This window comes from Trichoderma citrinoviride, assembly GCF_003025115.1.
Source record: "Trichoderma citrinoviride strain TUCIM 6016 unplaced genomic scaffold BBK36scaffold_9, whole genome shotgun sequence".
Lineage (NCBI taxonomy): Eukaryota > Fungi > Ascomycota > Sordariomycetes > Hypocreales > Hypocreaceae > Trichoderma > Trichoderma citrinoviride.
Genome location: NW_020194717.1, coordinates 553,392 through 571,369, shown reverse-complemented (window position 1 = coordinate 571,369; position 17,978 = coordinate 553,392). Strand labels below are relative to the sequence as shown.

General features: G+C 54.9%; 4 protein-coding genes across 4 annotated transcripts; all 4 read right to left on the bottom strand.

The window, feature by feature from the left end:
* Nucleotides 1-201: 201 nt before the first annotated feature.
* Nucleotides 202-3,451, bottom strand: BBK36DRAFT_1121677 (hypothetical protein; the record flags this gene model as incomplete). The annotated part of the gene is made up of 4 exons (XM_024890853.1): nt 202-572; nt 638-2,406; nt 2,481-2,762; nt 2,814-3,451. 4 exons carry the CDS (start codon nt 3,449-3,451, stop codon nt 202-204), a joined length of 3,060 nt encoding a protein of 1,019 aa, XP_024748476.1.
* Nucleotides 3,452-6,118: 2,667 nt separating this feature from the next.
* On the bottom strand, nt 6,119-8,429 carry BBK36DRAFT_1135678 (SAS complex, SAS5 subunit/transcription initiation factor IID, subunit 14). Its single transcript, XM_024892727.1, has 7 exons — nt 8,325-8,429; nt 7,495-7,529; nt 7,171-7,319; nt 6,659-7,048; nt 6,487-6,554; nt 6,228-6,426; nt 6,119-6,180 (listed from the first exon to the last, which is right to left on the bottom strand). The coding sequence occupies exons 1-6, from the start codon at nt 8,334-8,336 to the stop codon at nt 6,403-6,405; spliced, it is 678 nt and encodes a 225-aa protein (XP_024748475.1). The 5' UTR covers nt 8,337-8,429; the 3' UTR covers nt 6,119-6,180; nt 6,228-6,402.
* A 2,024-nt stretch (nt 8,430-10,453) lies between these two features.
* Nucleotides 10,454-12,202, bottom strand: BBK36DRAFT_1135677 (hypothetical protein). Its single transcript, XM_024892726.1, has 7 exons — nt 12,177-12,202; nt 11,809-11,861; nt 11,537-11,671; nt 11,179-11,470; nt 10,969-11,097; nt 10,780-10,904; nt 10,454-10,707 (listed from the first exon to the last, which is right to left on the bottom strand). Exons 2-6 carry the CDS (start codon nt 11,857-11,859, stop codon nt 10,780-10,782), a joined length of 732 nt encoding a protein of 243 aa, XP_024748474.1. The 5' UTR covers nt 11,860-11,861; nt 12,177-12,202; the 3' UTR covers nt 10,454-10,707.
* Nucleotides 12,203-13,462: 1,260 nt separating this feature from the next.
* BBK36DRAFT_1169917 (hypothetical protein) lies at nt 13,463-16,935 on the bottom strand (the record flags this gene model as incomplete). Its single annotated transcript, XM_024895386.1, has 11 exons — nt 13,463-15,337; nt 15,388-15,514; nt 15,642-15,705; nt 15,738-15,835; nt 15,875-15,981; nt 16,023-16,053; nt 16,099-16,139; nt 16,287-16,381; nt 16,440-16,522; nt 16,799-16,825; nt 16,874-16,935. 11 exons carry the CDS (start codon nt 16,933-16,935, stop codon nt 13,463-13,465), a joined length of 2,610 nt encoding a protein of 869 aa, XP_024748473.1.
* Between the last annotated feature and the right edge of the window lie 1,043 nt (nt 16,936-17,978).

Genomic DNA, 17,978 nt, shown 5'->3' with positions numbered 1-17,978 from the left:
ATTAACCCCCCGAACAAGATCTTGATCATCATCATCGCCAGACAATTTCTTTCTGTCTGATGATGGTATATCCCTATACCTTTTTTGAAAGCCCATGCACTCACTTGTCCAACTCAGTCATACATAGCATCATAAGCCATCACGCATACTCCTTCTCCTCCGCATCACAAGCCATCACAGAAACACTCCTCCTCCTCAGCATCAACTAGCCGCTCCGCTGTTCGTCCCGTCCAGACCCGGAAACTGCACCGGGTCCATGGCCATGTACTCGAGCAGGTCCAGGCCGCCGACGTTGACGCCCTCGGCCGTCATCGCCACCGAGCTGTTCTCCATGTTCTGGAAAAAGGCCGGCCCCGGCGGCAGATACCACATCTCGCTGCCGGCGTTGTTCCACTCGTCAAACAGGTTCACGTCCATGTTGCCGCCGGCGCCCGACGTGTTGCTGTTGTCCGCCGCGGGCGTGGACGGGCCAATGGACGACGCCCCGTGGTACGGGAAGTTGCCGGTCGAGAGGTCGAAAGGCGTCGCCGAGATGTTGTTAGCCTCCGTGGTGGCGGGAGTCGGCACTCGGTCTGCATGAGAAAAACACGGTTAGTTTCTTACGAGAACGTACATGGATATGAGCATCTCAACTTACAGTGCCCGTTGAGGCCGTCTCTAAGCCTCTGCGCGTGACTGCCCACCCAGTTGGCCCCATTCTCTGCATTCTCGCCATTCTGCTGTGGCACGGCGCCCGCGCTGCCCGTCTCCGGAGCCGGGCTCTGTGTCTTGGCAGACGGCTGCTGCATCGGCGCCTGGATGAATCGGTTCCGCAGACGGCTGGTCAGGGACTCGAGCAGGTCGGCGAAGCGGATGCCCAGGTGCACGTCGTCGACGATGCAGTTGCGGAGCGCCTCGACCGTGGCGTCCATCAGCTCGATGCTGAGCTTCACGTCGGACCGCGGCGCGCCGAGGGCAAACGTCTTGAGCAGAAACATGGCGCCGCTGATGATGCGAAAGTACGTCCGCACGGGCGCGTGCTTGAGGTAGCCGCCGGGCAACAGGCCCTCGACGACCGTCCGCAGCAGATTCCGGCTGCCGTCCACCACCTCGCGCACGTACTCCTGGTCGTGAACGGTGAAGCCTCCCAGCTGGCCCAGCGGCAGCTTGCCGTAGTTGATCATGGTCTGCGGGGACAGGTGCGTCGGCTGGAGCCCGTTGCCAGAGCTGGCAGTGTTGCCCGCATTGTTAGTGCACCGCTCGACCACCGCCTGCAACGAGAGGGAGTTGATGTAGATGCGGACGTATTCGTACTCGATGGTCAGAATGTGCCTAATGTACTGCGGCAGACGGAACAGCTCAAACTCTCGGTACCAGTCCTTGAGCAGCGGCGTGAATTCCCTCAGCAGGTCGACGTACTTGCCCGACTGGATAATCTCCGTGGTGTGCTTGCGCGTCTTGAACAGCTTCTCGTTGCCGAGGTGCATGGCGTTGCTGATGCCCGCCCAGCAGTGGATGATTTGATCGTCGAGCTCGAGATCCGGGACGTAGTTGAAGCCGTTGGCCAAGGAGGACGGGTTCGTCGCGGGCGTGCCGCCGCTGTCCGTGGTCAGGGGCCTCTGACGGGCGACGGCGGGATCAGCCTTGCGGAGGTGCTCCGGCGTCATGCTGGTCCAGCCCAAGCGGCCGGCAAGCTGGCTCGTGTAGATGAGCAGGAGCCGCTTGATACGGTTTGCGCGCTGGCGGTAGACCTCGTCCTTGTACTCGGGACGGGTGATGGCGTCGTCCTTGAGCAGCTCGTCAATGTCGTCGAACACGCCGAGCTCATACGCCAGTCCCATGGCCGTGCTGAGCAGCATCCAGCACATGCGGTCGCTCCTCCACGCCGGCTCCAGCCAGCTCTCGATCCTCTTGCCACCAATGCCGGCGCCGATGGTCCTGTGCAGCTCGTCTTCGGACGCCATCAAAGGAGAGGCTTCGGCAATGGGGAGCACCAGCTCATCGGTGGCCTCCGCTGGAGGGAAGTGCAAAGCACGAGGGTGCCACTCGGTCAGGATCAGCAGCGACTCAATGGTACCCAGTGTCCTCAAACTGCCTTTGCGCAGGCCTCGCCAGGGAGCCGTGCTGCTTGTTTGAGATTCTTCGGTAAGCATGGAGGCAGACCCCGAGCCGCAGAAGCCGCCGCCAAACGCTTCCTGCCCCCATAGGCACCTCTCAATCATGCCGCGCAAATAGGTCCATAGCTGCTCGGGCACCGCGTGCGATCTGCATATACCGCCGGTGCCGGGAAGCTGGCAATATCTCGAGGAAATCGTGAGAAGGGTGACTGTGAGGATGGGTTCTTCCGTTAGGAGGGTCAAGTGAGACGACGGGTTGCTAAAGGTAGGAGGCGAAATCGGCGTAAGTGGTGAAAGGTATTTATAGTAGCTAGGAGAGGAGAAGAATCAACAGTTAGCCCTCTTGACCTTTTGCAGATGGACACGAGATCCCAAAGCGCTTACTAGTCAATATATTCAATGGCTTCTTGCGCGGTGAACCAGCCAGCTCGCACGAAACGGAACCGCGACCAGGCCCTCAAGGCATCCTCATAGCCAGGCTGGGCGCTCAACATTGGGCGGGCCAGATTGGGATCGATGGGCTGCTCGGACCGGACGGATATGGACGGCCCCCTCGACTTGGCACGATGGCCAGGTTCGTCGGCGGCGGCCTGCGCTTGCTGAGGCGGCCCCGGGGCAATGGACGCCATGCTTGGCTGGCGCCTGTGTGTTACATCCGCAGCCGGGCTGGACTCGCGGTTAGCAGTGGCGTGAGCAAGCGGCGATGGCACGACAAACCTATCCGTCGCGGCCTTGTAGAGCAGGTCGAGGGCGTCGTGCGGGCCGTAGACGCCGCGCCGCATGACGGTCTGGGCCTCGAGGTTCTCGAGCGTCTGGTTGGAGTCGCCATCGCCGTCGAACTCGCTGCCGCCGCGCGCCCGGGCACTGCCAGCCTTGCCGTCCGGCCGCCGCAGCGGCTGGTTCCTCCCGTGCGAGCCCCCGGGGGTCAGGGGCGTGTCGCTGTACTGGCGGCGGTCGAAGCGGGAGAAGGGCGGGCTGTCGGCGGCGTGCAGCTTCTTGCGGCCGTTCCTGACGACGTACTCGTCGACGTCGCTGTCGTCCTCGTCCGTCTTCCTCTTGCGGCGCGTGGCGCTGAAGAAGCACTCCTTGCTCTCGCGGCGGCAGCGCACGCACGGCGGATCGTGGGGGTTGTCGACGCTCCCGAGGTCGCATCGCACCTTGCGGCGGCGGCACGGGATGCACGCCTGGTAGACGCGCTTGTGCTGAGGAGGCTGCTGCTGCTGCTGCGAGGATTGCGACGGCGGCGCGGGTGCCTGAGGGTGAGACCGAGCCTGGGCAGGGGGCTGCTGCTGCTGGGCTGATGCCGTCGTCGCCGTCGACTGGGCGGGACTCGCGGTGCTCGTGTATTGGGCCATCTGCTCGCTGCGTCGGCACACCACCAAACAGTGGCAGCGTGAGATGGTCGAGCGGTTTGCGGCGGGATGGGCGAGGGCAGTAAGGCCGAAGTCAAGCGAGAAAAGACGAAGCCCTCTCTGGCTTCGCTCGGGTCTGCGGGGTCTTTCGTGTCTCGCTCGCAGAGGCGAAAGGCGAATCGAACCGTATATAAGAAAGAAGCAAAGTCGAACCACCCTCTTGCAGGCGCGGGTCAAGAAGGCAAAGATGCGAAGTGAAATCCCCCCGTCGCCGGATCTGGATTTCCCCCTGTCCTTTTTTTTTTTCCCTCTTTCTTTTTGCTTCTCCCCTTCACCGTTTCCGCTGGTTCCTGGTCTGCAGAAGAGAGGACGTAAGGGACAAAAAGGGAGACGAGGCCACAGTGGGAGAACCGGGGGAGATTTTGTTTGTGTTAAGAAGAGGAGGGAATGGCTGCGCCGAGACCGCGAAAAAAAAATTACAAGGCCAATTGAAGCCAGCGCGCAGCTGAACGAGGACGTAACAGTTTACCAATCGCGATTCTGGACTCTCTCTCGATCGTTCTCCCCTGCGCTTCTCTCGACTTTGGTCTTTTTCTTTTTGCACTTTTTTTTCCTCTCTCCCGGCTGACCTTTCTCAGCACCATGACTACATTTGGTAACCTAATAAGAGAAAAAGAAGCAGTTCTCTTCTTCCCAGCTTCCTACGGCGAGAAGAACTGCATCGCATTTCGACCGAGTCTCTCGCGGTACCTGAGGTAAGGTATTTGGGTACTTTTGTACTTTCGTACCTCCTTCCCCTCTCTTTTTCAATGGTTCCCGGCCCGCGTCGCTCCTGCCCCCCAGAAAAGCCAACGCCAACGCCCGTGCTAACAAGCGATACGGCAAGATGCAGAGAAACAAGAAGCGCAGGAGGAACCTACAAAGCACCAACCCCATCTCGGCGCTCGACTCTGATGTGAACCTGCACCTTTCCTCACTACTTACCTAGTAGTACCTTATGCCTACTGGGTACCTACTACTACATGCGCCTTACTTGAAGCCCAACTAAAGCTAGGTACCTGAATCCGTACTTCTGCACATAGATTCATAGGTAGGCACCCTTGTAGGCAGCGGCAGCAGCAGCTCGTCTCGTTTCTTTCCCTTCCCTCTTCCTGCAACAAACTGCACCGACTGCCTTTCCTTTCCTTCCTTCCTTCTTCCCTTCTCCACCGGAAGACCCGCCCCTCGCATCTTCTTCTTCTTCCTCTCCACCAAAACGCGTCGGCCAATCAGCGCCCCCTCCAACAACCTGCCTTTTGCTTAATAGCCAATCAAAGCAAAAGGGACCTCTTCTCCCCCACCATTGAAATCGCAAAAGAACGGAAATGCAAGTTGGTTTTCTTTTGGGGAAAGGGCTTGCAAAAAGATTGGTCACGTTGACGGGAAAAGGAACTTGGTCACTGTGTGTGGCTGTGTATGTACGTACCGTGTACCTTTTACCTGAAGTCCTTTGTTCGTGATTTTGATGTTTAGGTATTTGCACGTCGTCATCTTCCCTACTATGCCTCACCGAGGGACTCTGCTCGAAAGCTGTACTCATATGTAATATACAGTTGTTCTGGGCTCTGGGATGTAAGGGGGCCCTGGCGAACTCTCCTTGCCGTTAGGCATCAGCATCAGCACATCAGCAGCGGGCATCAGATGTCGGCGTCATGTGCAGTTATTATGGAAATGGAAATAGACTTCTCGCCGGCATATAAGACATGCCTTGCTACTATTTCTGGCTTCTTTCCTCCTCAAGGACGAAATATAGTACTTTGTAAGAGATGAGGGCAGATTACCGCTCACCGAATCCCGAGACGCTTAGTCGGCGTATTCCGCAAGGCCGTCGAGGACAATGCAGCCGTTCAAAGAGTAGCACTTCAATCAATGCCAAGCACATGTCCAGAAACCCTGTATAAAAGTGCATCACGTACCAATTACGAACCGAACTACCTGATTGTATTGAATCTTCGTTAACGCCGTTTGCATGACTCTGCAAGGGACCGCTGGCAGCAACCATCAGCTCACATGCGTTCTAACTTTGAACCTAGTACTACCTTACCTTACATACATGTAAGTTGCGTATCGACCTCCACGTCATCAATCCAGCTCAGACACACATCAGATACATCAAATCACCAGCAACTTATTGAAGAACCCAACGGCTCAAGAACGTCATCGATTTACTTCATCAACATCGAATGTACAGCGGCCAGCATAAAGGGAGTCAGCAGAACAAGAATAACCAAAAGACATGGAGATAAAGATCAATCTCATCTTATAAGACGGCAAACACTTTTTTTTTCCTTGTCCTCGCCTCATTATTGCAAATCCTACTCCCAGTGTCCCAGTGTCAGGAGCTCAATGTTTTTTTCTTCTTCAATCCTTTTCATCATGCCCTCTACCACCCCTTGCTATCCGCCCTATAGCCGTCGTGAAGCAAACAAGGAATAAATGAGAATTATGGAACGAGTATCGTTGAGAATCGGTGTCGGAAAGAGAGAAATGGAGCGAGAGAGCAGTGCATTTGCATGCGACGTCGATACGATTGTCCTCCTACTACCAAGGGACAATCGCAGTCTTCGCAACGGCAACAGAGAGAGCACCCAGGCCAGTATTGCCTTCAGCGGGATAAAAAAAGGAAGAGGTAGAGTGTCGAGTAGATTCGACGGTAAAAAAGACGTGACCGATTTCGCGGTCGTCGTTTAAGCAATTTTTCTCTGCGCCCCCAAAGGCTGTCTGCGCCCCCGCCTCATCTCGTACCCTCTGCGTACATATAACCAATTACTTCCGTCGTATCGATCGGCCCTTTGTGCGTATTCTCATAATGCTCCCTGCCGTGACAAACAAAGGAAATCAAAGACATTGCTACTCTCATCTCGACGGCGGCCGCCTGCATTCATGGTCGTGGGAGGCACTCAGAGGCGCACCATCTAGGCGACAAGACCCTTCTTCAACTATGCGATTCCGCGCTGTCAGAGCAGACCCCTATCAGCCATGTTCCGGGGCAGACTTACCAGGTGATCCCAAAGCTTGGTCGTCAGGGTATCCGGCATGGTGTACAGATCGATGGAGAATTCGCCAGCTTCAAACAGGTTATTCACTATCCGGAAAGAGAAAAAAAAGGCATCAACACGAGGGGTGGACAGAGCCGAAAGGAGGAAAGAGCACACTGATGCCAGGACTTACCTTCGACGTCGCTTCGGATATACGTCTCCGGCGTCTTGTTCTCGTTGATCAGCTGGATGACGCGCAGCAGATCCTCCTCCTCAAGCTTCTCAAGAGCGTCGGCAATCTTCTCGTAGTCGTACTTTTGGGCGCTCTTCTTGCCGGCGATGCCCTTCTTCTTGGGCCGGTCCTCGTCAGAAGGCAGCGGGCCCGACTCGCGCAGCCGCTCCTGGAGTGCCTGAGAAGGGTTCTTGAAGACCACGGTGTGCGTGACCTCGTACCTTTCCTGGGCGAAGTTCAGGTCGTGGATGATGGGGGCCAGCTTGGTCTTTTCCGTGGTGTAGAGGTCGATGCCGATCTCAAACTCACCCCAGCCCTCGTTGGAGCAGACAAAGGGAGGCTTTGTGAAGGCTACGCGGCCATGTCAGAGAGTTGCGCAAGATGACGGAAAAGACGGAAAGAAGGGGTGGGGATGAGATGGAACAAGGATGAAATAGGGAACGAAATCAAGCCCGCGGCGCCGTTTGACTTACTCTGGACGGGATTCTCGAATGTGGGATGCAGGTGGTAGACGACCTTGGTGAAGACATCGGCAGGCCGCTCATTGCCCTCCTCATCCAGCAGGTGAAGCCGCAAGCTCCATTGCCGCATGGGAAACTCGGCCACGGGAGAAGGCTTGTCGCTGCAGCATTGGGTCAGCACGGCCGCTTCGACGAGGGAAGACGAAGCGTAGGGAAAAGGAATCCAGCCATGACTCTCAGTCCTTTCCTCAGATGGATAAAAGAGGAATTGCTGGCAAACGCCGTGGCGGAAAAAGGATATAAAGTCGAATTCGGGGCGTAGTAGAAGAAACTCACATGACGTGCTGCTCCGTCACCACCTTGATTTTCCTCTGTTGTCCGTCAGCTTCAGGCTCGGCCGTACCCCGAAGCTTCGCAGCGCGCGGCGCTCCTCTGCGGCTGCGGAGCATCATCGTGAAGAAAGAATCCAGATGTAAGAGATCAAGGAAAACACGCTGTGAATGCTGCCCAAAGTGAACGCGTGGAAAAGAATGAGAAGCACAAAGGATATCCTTCAAAACAGAAGGTGCCGGCGAGGCCTTGGCGAGAGAAGAAATGTGCGTATGTTGACGGGCAAAGACTTTCCACCAGCGAGCTGAGAGAGAGATCTTAAATGAAGGACGTGAAGATGCAGGAATCCCCCAAGGCAGCACAGCATCGCGAGAAGAAGGAAAAGTGAGGGCAGGAAAAGAACAAGGCCATTCAATCAATGGGAATGAATGAATCCCCCCCGGTGTCAGGCAAAACCCACGACCGGCTGGCAGTTGGCGAACGCTGCCATCACCAGCTGGCAGCCGTTGTTCTCTCCGTCCCGATCACTTGTCCTTGTTCTTCCCTCCCACCGCCAGTCCTGTCGCGATTCTCAGAACCTGCACCTCTCAAAGCACATCTTCTGCCGCCTGCTGCCCGACCCCGTGTCCGTGCTCTCTTCTTTTCGTCTTGAAAGAAAGCCCGAAAGGAAGGGGGGCAAAAGACGGAAAGAAAAGGGCCATATTGCTTCGACGATGTATAAACCGTGTCCAATGGGCAACAATACCGAAATCAATCACGAACCGCAACGAAACCGAACCGGATCAAACGACCAGGAGAAAAAAAGGAAGCCGCGTGTTCAGAAAAAAAGAACTCACCTCGACCAACATGATGCTTCAATCCGTCGTTCCCTGTCTCCCTCAAAAAGATTGGAAAAGTAAAAAGAGGTCCCTCTAATACAGGACGGAGATGGTGGCAAAAAAAAGTCGAAATTCCCCGGAGGCGGAATCAAAAATAGGATGATACAAAAAATGGGCAAAGAGGGAAAGAGTGCAAAAAAAAGAGACTTGGAGTCAGAAAGGTCACAGAGACTTGAGAAATGGCGGCCGTTGTTCCCGTCCAGTGTCCAGCGGCTTGTTCCAGCGCCTGTCGTCCAGTGAGTGAGAGCCTGTCTGTCCTGTTCTTCAATTGTCTTCTCTGTCCTGTCCTTGTCAGACACGCAACGCACTCACGCACAACTCGCGGACGGGCACGAACACGCAAAAGCACACAAACACGCGGGCACCGGCTCCGAAGGGGGGGAATTGGCAGGGGGGAAAGCGGAAGAGGAGGAAGACGGAACGAAGGAGAAGGGAGAAGAAGAAGAAGAAGATCCAAGGGAACAAGCTTTCAAGAGAGGGACGGGACGCACTCGAATTGCCTTTCCGACGACTGTCCGATCCGGTCAAGATCTGAATCGAATCGTCCTTTTGCTGGGTATTTCTCTTCTTGTGGCTAATGAGGTGAGATCAGGTGAGGTCAGGTAATAAGGCAGCAAGAATCGCGGCTTGGATGTGAAGGGAGAAAAGAGAGGCGCCCCGTGTACAAGGGAAAAGGGCTGGGCTGGGCTGGGCTGAGGCTGTCCGGCTCTGTCCTGTTTTCCAAGCAACAAGCGTCCCCAGTTTGGCCTCTGCTGCTAATTATACGCCTCCAGCTCTTGTTTTTTCGCCCGCCTTCCAGTTGGTGCCGCGTCTTCCAGCAGCTCACACGCTTAATTTTTTCCCCTTCTCTTTTCCTTCCGTGGGCCAAAGCGGTTCCACTTCTCAGCATCATCGGAGGAAGAGACGTCACGACAGAGAGAGCGCGAAGAAGACAATCACTAGCAGTCCATGGGCTGCTACCAACCACCAGGTACGTATGTCTGCCTTACCTACTACCGCACGCCACAGTTGTTTCTGGTCATGGCATGCCTACCTAGGCACTTGTAACGTGGCATTTGGGCGCGTTACAAGGCGCTGATGATTCTTGTCGACCTCTATGATCGTGATATAGCAGGTAAAAGGCTTGTGGGACTCATGATGAGAAAAGTCGACCATGCAACCCTCATGGCGCGTGTTGGTAGTATTCTCGGCTGTAAACTCTTTCATCTATTTTCCTCTCCATTTCTCATACCTAGCTTCTTGAACATAGTAACTACTCTGGCATTTTCTCATATTTGTACCTCCATAACCTCTCTGCAGCCATTGCAACTCGAAGGGCAAGTTGGTGGACAGACAGCGTGATACCCAGGTGGAAGCCCGGCGTCTTCCGTCATAGCCGCCAAGTCGGCCACGCCAGATTGCACGGAAATTGATTGCCCTCCATGCTTTCTTTCTTTCTTTGCGTCTTTACGTGCTATCACTCAACATCTTTTGCCCCAAACAAATAGAAGAAACAAAGAACAGGCTTCGCCAGGACGGAAGTACCGCGCGCCTCGTCTGGCGACATCACCAAAAGCCTGGAGCTAGGGTGTTCAAAAATATTCTGCATTTCTCGCCGATTGATTCGTGAGTTCTGCTGTATACTTGTGACGCAACATACAAGCCCTTGCAAAATATCCGATGACAACCATCGCGCGCCACAGCTGTTTCTAGTCACGGCATAGGCCATTGTAGAAGGGAAAGTGGGCGTATTACAAGGCGTTGATGATTCTTGTTGGCCTCTCATGATCGTGATATATGGTAGCAGGTGATAGGCTTGTGGGACCCACGACGAGCAAGTCGACCATTTCCAGAAACCCTCATGGCGCACGATTCTGTTGCATATTCGTGACGCATCATCCAGGCCGTAATAGAAAATGATACCAACTTGGACCTCAAGTATCTCTCTCGTGAATGCGGTCGTATCCAGATCTAAGTAAGGTACCTTAGGTATGACATTTCGTTGACTTTTGCTTCATAAACTGCATTTTCCCATATTGCCTATAGAATCCATATAAACATCACACATCACGAGCGCTCTTTGAATTCAACTTTTGATTCTTTCAGGGTGCTGTACTAATCAATTGCCATTATTCGTCCTCTCCTCGGGCATGCACCACTTGGTGCTCACTCCCCCGGGGGCCTCTCCAGTCTCCGTCCTCCAGGTCGACAGTTCTCTGCTACATCGGCCTAGTACAGAGCTCCATGGCGAGCCGTGTCTTGTGCGTCTTGTGTATCTTGTCATGTTGTGATGTGATGGGGCGTGGGGTGTTAGGTTCAGGCATCTCCGTGTCTTAGCCAACGGCTGATGCGGTGTGTGTGTTGCGGGTTATTAGGTTCGAGAAGCGGCAATGATTGGTTCGCGGTCGACAGTCAGGCAACGAACCGTCGTCGTCTAAGCGGCAGTCTTCTCCTCTTCCTCCTTCTTCTTCTCCTCCTCCTTGTCCTCGGAGGAGTTCTTGAAGAGGTGGGCGCTGTCGGCCTGCGCCTTCAGGAAAGCATCCCGGAACTGGTTGGCATCTGTAGGCGATCGTGTTAGCGTATACACGCAATCTTTCATGGCTAGAGCAAAGGTTTGACGTACTGTCGGAGTTGGCGAATCGAATAGCAAGGGTGACGGCCTCGGGCTCTCCCTCGCTGACATCGGCGGCAGCGTTCCACACCCAGCTTCGGTCAGAGCCAACATTGGCGGACAGGGAAATCTCGGGGACAACTGCGCGCATTCTTTGTCAGTAACTCGGTTCCATCATGACCAAAGTCTTGTCGTCTCATAGCATAACAAGGGAGCACATACTGTAGTGGTTGGCGCAGACCTTGAGCGTCTTCTCCCGTCGCATCACCAGGCGCACCTTTGCCGTCTCCTTGTGCTTGAGCAGCCTAACGTCGCCAGTTCCGCGCTCCTTCCACTCGCCGGCGGCGGCGGGCGCCTCCTCGCCCTCCTTCTTGGCCGCCTTGACGAACTTGAACAGCTTGGCGCGCATCTTGAAGAGCTGCTCCTCCGACTCCTCGTTGGTCTTGACCTCGACCTTTTCCGTCAGCTTGACGACGGGCTCAAAGTGGACGTCTTCGCTCTCGGGGGCCTCGTCCTGTTGAGTCACACAAAAGATGTCAGCGGATGGCCGCAATATGAGTGCTGGAAAAAAGAAGCTCACCTCGTCGGCCTTGGCCTCGCGCTGGGCCTTTGCGCTGCCAGAGTTGTCACCCCGGTCCTCGTCCTCCTTCTTCTCCTTCTTCTCGCCGCCGCCAAACATGGAGAAGACGGACGAAGAAGTCACGGAAGCGGGAGCCTACACACACGCACACACATATCCTGGTCAGCACAACCATACACGGCTACCAGTAACGACACGACCGAAAAGTTGGAAGATATCCCGCAAAAAGTCGATACGGTCGGTCGATGGTTGCGTCAAGGGCGTCTTCGTACCTCAGTCTTGGTCTGCTCGACCTTGGGCTCGGTGGCGTCGGTGGAAGACATCTTTCGTTGTGGGAAGAGAGCGGTAGGATCTGATAATAGGTAGAGAAGAACGAGAAGAAAAGGATTTTGCTTCCGTGAAGTAGAAAAGAAGAAGTCAGTCGTTGGTTGTTGTTGTCGCGCGGAGAAATAGTGGAAGAGAGAGAAGGGGAAAAAAAAATAAAATAACAGGCACACAGGTTCTTGGTCGGTAGTGGCGTGGCGGGGTCACAGAAGGACAGAGAAGCAATGCTGGGTTTCCCTGTTCCCCTCCGTCCACGCCTGGTGGGCGAACGCGGCACTTTATAGGGGAACGGCAACAGCGTCGGGGACTCACCTAAAGGGCACACAGGAAGCGCTGGCGATGCGGCAATGTCGCAAAGGAGAAGAGAACGGAGCCTTTTTTGACTTGAGTTCGGTTGTCGTCTGCCTTGGGTAGCGGGGAACGGAGAAAAAAAGAAGGGAAAGCAAAAAAGCAAGTCGGCGGTTGGTGCAAGCCAGCGGCAGCTCCAAGGTTTTTGGGTGTCTGGCGTGCCCCTCCTTTCAGCCTGGCAGGCGGTGGACAGAAAAGGGCGAAAATACACAATTATGAGCATACAAAGGGACAACTATGTACTACACACCAACCATGCCGAATGCTCGCCTACACGGATGCCCGTGTTATTCATCTAGGTGCGCATTTGCACATTCTGTCCCTCCATTTCTGTCCACCCCAACAAGTGGCGGGGCCCTTGTCATTCATTTCTGTAAAGAGGCACAGCCAAAGACGACGCAGCAAGTTGCTTCGAGGTCGTTCAGGCACACGCCGGTGGCGACATCATTTGTTGAGCATTTGCCTCATATCTCAAGGTTCGCCAAACAAGCATACTTCACAGCTAAACAAAGGCAAACGCTGTTCATGCCATATCCAGGGAGAGGTACTCCAAGGGCCGAGAAACATAAAAGAAGTCGCCGGCACGTGGCTGTGAGCTATTTAACGAGCATGAACTAAAGTACCTTGCCTCGATGCGAGATGGAGGGTGATCAAGTGACATACAGATGTGTAGGTAGTACTACTACTTCTTTCAGAATGCCGAGACGGGGATAAGTACTAAGGTAGGTAAATTCAGTACGCCTTTCAATTGTAAGGTATCAGTTCAAGGCTAAGGTATGTAGGCTGCTACAGGACATCTGCCAAGATTGGACAAACATCGGGAGGCTCGTGGATGCCCATGTAAATAGCCTCATGCTATTAAACATCAGACATCTCATCACCACAGCAAGAAGCTCATGTTGCCCGTGTACATAGGCTCGTGTCATTGTGTATCCCCTACCATATCACGACATGCTCGAGCACAGCAGTTAGTCAGATAAAGTAGCACATGTATTTGCCCCTCTCTGCATTGCCATTCAATATAAGCCATCCCCTTGCCATCAGTCACAACCTAAAAGCTGCCACATGGAGGGGGAAAAAAAAAAGAAGGATGGTAAAATATCAAGAAAATCCATAACTCCATCCAGCCGTTCCAACCTGTGTCTGTTCGTTCAAGTTCATAAAAAACATGTACCAAATCCTCGCGGATTCCCATGGTTGCACAATGAAAAGGGGTAAAGGAAAATGGCAAAAGGGCCCCAAGACAAGACACCCTTATGGTGCGGCTTGATTTACAAGTCTGGCCCAAAACCGTGAGGCAGACTTCAACAGCTCGGGTGAGTCCTTTTCGGCGTGCTTCATCTCTGCGGCCGCGGCGTGCTTGTCGGCCGAATAGGACTTGGCCTTGCGCAGATATTCTTCGTGCTCCTCGGCGCTGCCAAAGGCCTGCAGCCACCAGAGCTTGGCCGACAGCTGGGCGTCAAGGAGCTGGAGCTGCAGCTTGTTCTGGGCGTCCTTCACCCAGGGCAGATCCTTCTTAAGCAGAGACTCGATCTTGCTCACGTCAATCTTGCTGGCGGCCTCATCCAACTGCGCCTTGGCCGTCATGGCAAGGTCTCCCAGGTGCTGCCGCACATCTGCGATGCTGGCCAGCTTACCGCCAAAAGTCTTGGAGACGGTCTCGCTGACTGTGTGGCAGACGTTTTGGCATGCCGAGCCCAGTGACTGCTTTGCATTCTCGATGCACCGCTCTGCCTCCTGAGCAGCCGCGGGTACGAGGCCCGAGAGATCGTGGGCAAGATGCTTGGTCCGCTCCAGAGCGCCCTCCATCAAGCCCTTGACAAAGCGGACCTTAACCACTTTGTGAATCTTTGGGCGGCAGCTGGCTTCGAGGACGACGCTGATGACGCCGTGAGAATCTCTCTTGGCAAACTTGAGGCGGAGGCCCTCGTCCACCGGCGATACGGTGGTGTCGACAAGGACCTCGTCTCTCTTGGTAGTCACCGTCAGGCAGTCCTTGGTCAGCCACGTCTTCTTGATGTTCTCGGGAATGTGAATCACAATCTCATTATTTGCTTCGGCAGTGAATGACACGGTCGGCCTCTTGGCGCCGAAAATCCAGTCGACTGACTGGGCATCGCTAATGGGCATCAGGGCCACGCCGTTGGTAGATGAAGGCACAAGGCTGCTGCTGCTGGAAGTCGGTAATGACGAAGAAGAAGAGGTGAGATAGGACGTCGTCGTGACTGTCGCGGTGATGGGGGGCGGCATTTGCTTGTCCGCACCAGAGGATGGGGATGCTGGAAGGAAGATGTGGAGGCCTATCAGGGCGACAAGGACGAACATGAAGCTGGGGAAAAACTCCCACGTCGCCTCAAGCCCAGCCTCCTTGAATAGAAGCCTGGTTGCCTCCAAAGCATCGGACGCCTTGGTGCTCCACGATTTCTTCTTCTCATCATCGGCGGGCCGCTCGATGACTCGGCTGGCGTCGGGAGTCGGGAAGGACGGGGTCCCCAGGCTCTGATGCGTATACTCGAGCGATGACTGCGAGTAGATATCGTTCTCGAAGACCGGGAAGGGCTCGAGCTTGTTGTCCTCGTTTGTTATCTGGGACTCGGCCAGCACGGTGTCTTCGTGCACCGAGTCCTCGTCGTCCTCTTCTTCCTCGGTTTCATCGCGGTCAGACGATGCGCCATCGTCAACGGCAGACTCGGTCTCGTACGAGTCATCCGTGCCGTCCAAGCTCCGGACATCATCTGCCCGGTCGAGCGAGCCCACGGACTCGCTGATGGAGCCGGGGTAGTTGTCATCCGGAGACTCCTCGGTGTCGGTGTTGGGACCCGAGACGAGCTCGTAGGTTGACTCGCTCAGGCCGTTGTCGTCGTGGTTCGGAGCCAGCTCCATGATGTTGGGGTTGCTGCTCGATATCCAATTCGCCAGCTGCTTGTTCACGCGCGGCCTGGGGAAGCGGAGCGTGGGCTCAGAGGCAGAGAGTCCTGCAGCTGCTGCGGCGGGCGTTTCTGCGTTGGCCGACGACGGCGAAGGTGGTGAAGATTGTGGTTGCGTTTGCGTCTGGTTCGAAGCCGCGGGACTGCTCACTCGGGCAAGCAAAGTATCGCGACGGCAAGGCGGGCGTGGTGACGTTTCACTCTGTTCCATCACGAAGTGACTGTGGTCAGTTCGAGGACCATCTCACGCACCCAAGCGATGACTCGTCGACGGGCCCATGAATCAAGCAGGTCGCGGGCAGCTCGTTTCTCAGCGGCGACGGTGGTAGGTGCAAGATGGCAGAGGCAGAGATGCTGTAAATGCGTGCGCGCGGTAGGTCTGATGTTGGAGGGGGCAAGGAGGAGCGGCGGGGAGGGGCTGAGCTGGGGGGGGGGGATGAATGGAGGGTGAGGTCACAGAGGCCGGCAACCTGCAACAAGGAAACGACTAACCGCGGCAGATGAACAGGAAGAGGGCTCGCGAGGGGCCGGAAGAGAGCATAGAGCAGAATATGAGGAAGAGGATCGGCCCTCAAGAAGAGCCTGTGGCAATCAAAAGGAACAGAGAATAGAGGCGAGGCAAGCCGCGCGTGAAGCTGGACGAGGCACGAAGTGAGCGGCTGAGTTGATGCCTGCGGGAACCCGAGGCTGCCTGATGGCGCTGTAGGTTCAGCGGGCGAGGGCGCTATCTGGCACCTACGGATCGCTGGTGGGGTTGGCGGTTGGGCTAATGGGATGGCGGGGGGCAGGCAGGGAGCTTCTGCGCGTGACCCAGCAGGCGAGGCAATTGTCCGAGTTGAGACTTGTCTTGGGTGTAAGATGGAGAGAAGACGGGACGGAGCTACTACTAGTCCAGTAGGTAGGCCCAGTGATTGACGGCTTGACAGGTTGACAGGCGGACGGAGCGAGAGGAGGCTGTCTCACGTCAAGATTGAGGGCCAAGGGAAAGAAGATGCGCCAACAGCCTGAGCAGAGTCAAATCAAACGAGGCAAAGCAATCCATGTCAGACGAGGCTACAATGCAATGCACACACACTGACAACATGAAGGCATGGTGGAGCCTGCGCCTGATAAGTACTGGGTGGCTTTTCATGGTTTCGGCTCAGCTAAACGCAGGTGCCTGTAGTTCCTCTCCAGCTTGGCTTAGCTAGCAGTAACTCGAGTCTCTTCAAGGAGGTGCCTATCCTGTGAATCTCGCAATGAACTTCTGCGATGGAGAGAGGAGCGAGTTGACATAGGTAGGCAGGGCCAGGCACCGCAACGACCCAGGCATGCAAGGTCCCAGCGGCGATAATACACACGCGTCCCCTGGTTGGTGGTGAAGGCTTGCAGGTAAGGTAGGTGTGTCCTGCGTAGGGCGAATGTGCAGTATTAGTTGTACTCCAAGTGAGGGGTCCGTCGTGATGATGTGTAACGTAGAACATGTACTTGAAAACTGAATAGCTCGGAGCGTCGTGAATATCAAGCTTTCAATCTCGCGGCAAGTCATATTGAATACGTTTCTGTTTACAACCGACGACAAATCCATCAACTTCATCACCATCTCATCCCATCCCAGCATCCCATCAAGACCAACATCAAGACCAACGTCAGCAGCATCAAACACGCACCAAATAAAGCTCACCCTCCTCCTAAATCTGACATGTGCTCGCTTCAATCCCTTCAACAACACGTCAGTGCATCTCTCCCCCCCTCCCACTGTGGACCCTCCCCTCTTCCCTTCCCGCCGTCCCGAAGCTTCCCAAATCGTTGCGTCTCCATCCGCGGCCTGCGGGGGCCCCTTTTTTATCTTTTTTCTTACTCCTTTCTCGATCCCTTCGATGCGGGGAGTCCACAAAACAAACTGCTGCTGCAGCCCGTTGTTCTTTATTTCCTTTTTTCTAATTCTTTTCTTTTACCGTCTCTTTTTTGTTCCTCAAAACGTGTCGCAGCTCTGTTCGAATGGTTCGTAAAGGGGCTGGCTAGGCGTCTAACCCCAAGGAGCCGTACTCAACGTCTCTTGCTGAGCTACTACTACTACTACTCCCAAAAGCAAGTTCCCTCAAGCCCGCTTAGCCCACCTGTTGAATTGCTCCCTCAAGCTAGTACCTAATCAAAAGCCACTCAAAAGCCTCCAAGTGCTTCGACATCCTGCCTCGAACTGTGCTCTTCTCCGTCCTCGGCGTCGCACCCAGCTTCATGTGAAGTAGCTCGCGATTCTCATTCTCTATCAGAAGCTTCAGTTGACACCTCTACCTATCTAGACAACGGTGAGGGCTTACCTAGCCGTGACTGATGCGGAATAACTGAATAAGCATGCTTCATGTTGAGCGTCCGAAATCATAGAGTCACGGCTTCAGTACACTGCCTTGTTTGAAATGAATATGCAATTCTGATTTCATACGGGCCGATGTCGCTTCGGCATATACCGTAACCAGCCCTATCTACTGTACCCCGTCCCAACCAGTCGTAACCACCAGTCCCCATGCATAACCCGCTGCAGCCTGCAGTAGCATGTGGTACAAAACAAAGAAAAAGCAAGAATCGTTCCGACATTCCGACATGATACCCGTGCCGTTCCCCGTCTATAATGGATTTTTTTCCCGTGTCCCCCGGTCTCCCTCAAACTCCATGTTGGCCGAAGCCGGAAAGACATATTCAAAGCAGAACAAAACAAAGAAAAGAGAAAAAGGCGGAAATAGACGGAGCCCTCGCCGGGGCAGGGGTCCGGTCCAGCGTTGGGAACGGCAGCCCCTACCAACCGCCCAGGGGTAAAAACCAACCCAAGTCCATGACCCCGGCAGCCAAGCAGAGATAAATTCGAA

Coding starts and splice junctions, on each gene's coding strand:
- BBK36DRAFT_1135677 (XM_024892726.1), bottom strand. CDS start 11,859: ATGTCTTCCACCGACGCCACCGAGCCCAAGGTCGAGCAGACCAAGACT. Junction 11,471..11,536: donor GCGAGGCCAAGGCCGACGAG/GTGAGCTTCTTT, acceptor GTGACTCAACAG/GACGAGGCCCCCGAGAGCGA. Junction 11,098..11,178: donor GGTCTGCGCCAACCACTACA/GTATGTGCTCCC, acceptor GAATGCGCGCAG/TTGTCCCCGAGATTTCCCTG.
- BBK36DRAFT_1135678 (XM_024892727.1), bottom strand. Junction 7,049..7,170: donor ATTCGAGAATCCCGTCCAGA/GTAAGTCAAACG, acceptor ATGGCCGCGTAG/CCTTCACAAAGCCTCCCTTT. Junction 6,555..6,658: donor TATCCGAAGCGACGTCGAAG/GTAAGTCCTGGC, acceptor ACCTGTTTGAAG/CTGGCGAATTCTCCATCGAT.